We start from the raw sequence: 1,524 nt of genomic DNA, 5'->3' as shown, positions 1-1,524 counted from the left end.
ACACACACAGTTGTGGTAGTTTACACAAAAGCGGTTTCTCATGTATGAAATTTCACTTCTGTCTTCTAACAGCTTGATTTACAGGAAATTCAAAAGCATTTCAATGTCATCAATAATCATCATCTCCCATTCTGAAAAGACATTACATCACAATACAAAGCATAATAATAACAAAACAGCACTGATTGACTCATTTGATGCAGAAATCAGTAAAAATATGATCTATCAGATATAAGTTCCGGTATTGAAATGATTAAAATGAAATGTTTTGATATTAATCATGGCCCTGATATCGTACGGTTGAACTTAGCGGATTGATTTCAAGGTATAGAGCAACTGTTTTCATAGATATGAATAGTAGAGGAGGCCGCATGGGAAGGCTGGCAGCTCGGCTCTGGCGCGTTCGTGGATTCTCCTGCGCGACGGACACCTGAGGTAGACATCAGGTGAGGTCAGTTATTGTTCCCAGAATCATGATAGTGAATAAGAACAGTATTACATTTTTATTCTTATTGTTTTCTGGCAATTCTAATCAGTTTTTCACTGTTCACTTCAGAGCACAGTGCTGACTGACCCTGAGGAACCAAACAGTCACTGTACGTAAAAATCAAAAAGTCTCACCTTTACACCCTTGATTTGAGGTAAGACATATAGCTATCACAATGACAGCAAACACCATGACTCCAATAACACGGTACACACACGGCCAGAACGTTTTCTTAGCTGTTACGCCTCCTGCGAATCACAAGAGGACGTTTGACTTAAAGAAGCACAGATGTTTGAAAACTGAATTCATGTTAAAAGAATGTTTTGGGGATTGATGTGACAACCGTCATGACATAAATCATACAATGCAGGTGAGACAGCATTAGCACTGTCAGAGAGTGAATTCTTGCCTTGTTCTAAAGTCGTGCACAGAACTGTGGAGGGCTCATCTGTGGTGACACCTGCAACAACCAACACACAGATTGTTTAAGCCACAAAAATGATCATTCATCAATATGATCATCAGTTTTCTGTCCTGTCAAGTTTAGATACAGTCCTGCTGTGCAGAAAGCATCACTCACCATGGATGTTGAAAATGTTTCATAATGCAGGTAAAAGCAGGTGAAAAAGCAGAATCACTACAAAACACTATAAACATAAATGTTTCTTACTTGCTTCATTCTCCCATTTAACAGTGGTAATTTCAGCATGACCTATAACACAACAACACAGGGCTACTGTCTCAAGTCTTAAATGATTTGATGATAGAGGAGGTGTAAATAGGAGGAATTTCATGTTTTATAGTACAAAATGAAATCAGCTGCATTTGTTCAGTTATTATTCAGTAGCAGTTAAAAATGTAAGCTGGACAGCGTGAACTCAGGTTTCCTATGGTTTGTATAAATTACTGAAAAAGGCAAACTCACCATGGACAGACACGTTGATGCTGTGACTCACACCATCTTCACTTCGACACTGATACAGACCTGAGTCGCTGACGAGTATTTTTTGGAAGATCAAAAACGATACCCCTTCAGA

General features: G+C 38.7%; 1 protein-coding gene across 1 annotated transcript; it reads right to left on the bottom strand.

The window, feature by feature from the left end:
• Positions 1-16: 16 nt before the first annotated feature.
• On the bottom strand, positions 17-1,521 carry LOC147819883 (uncharacterized; the record flags this gene model as incomplete). Its single annotated transcript, XM_087180388.1, has 5 exons — positions 17-430; positions 622-735; positions 897-947; positions 1,158-1,199; positions 1,413-1,521. Coding segments are annotated over 5 exons (426 nt in total), but the record flags the coding sequence as incomplete, so codon positions are not given.
• Positions 1,522-1,524: the final 3 nt, after the last annotated feature.

This window comes from Seriola lalandi, unplaced genomic scaffold (assembly GCF_002814215.2).
Source record: "Seriola lalandi dorsalis isolate HSWRI2012SDOR001 ecotype SW California unplaced genomic scaffold, Sedor1 jcf7180002033943, whole genome shotgun sequence".
Classification (NCBI taxonomy): Eukaryota; Metazoa; Chordata; class Actinopteri; order Carangiformes; family Carangidae; genus Seriola; species Seriola lalandi.
This window is presented reverse-complemented; position numbering and strand designations above follow the sequence as displayed.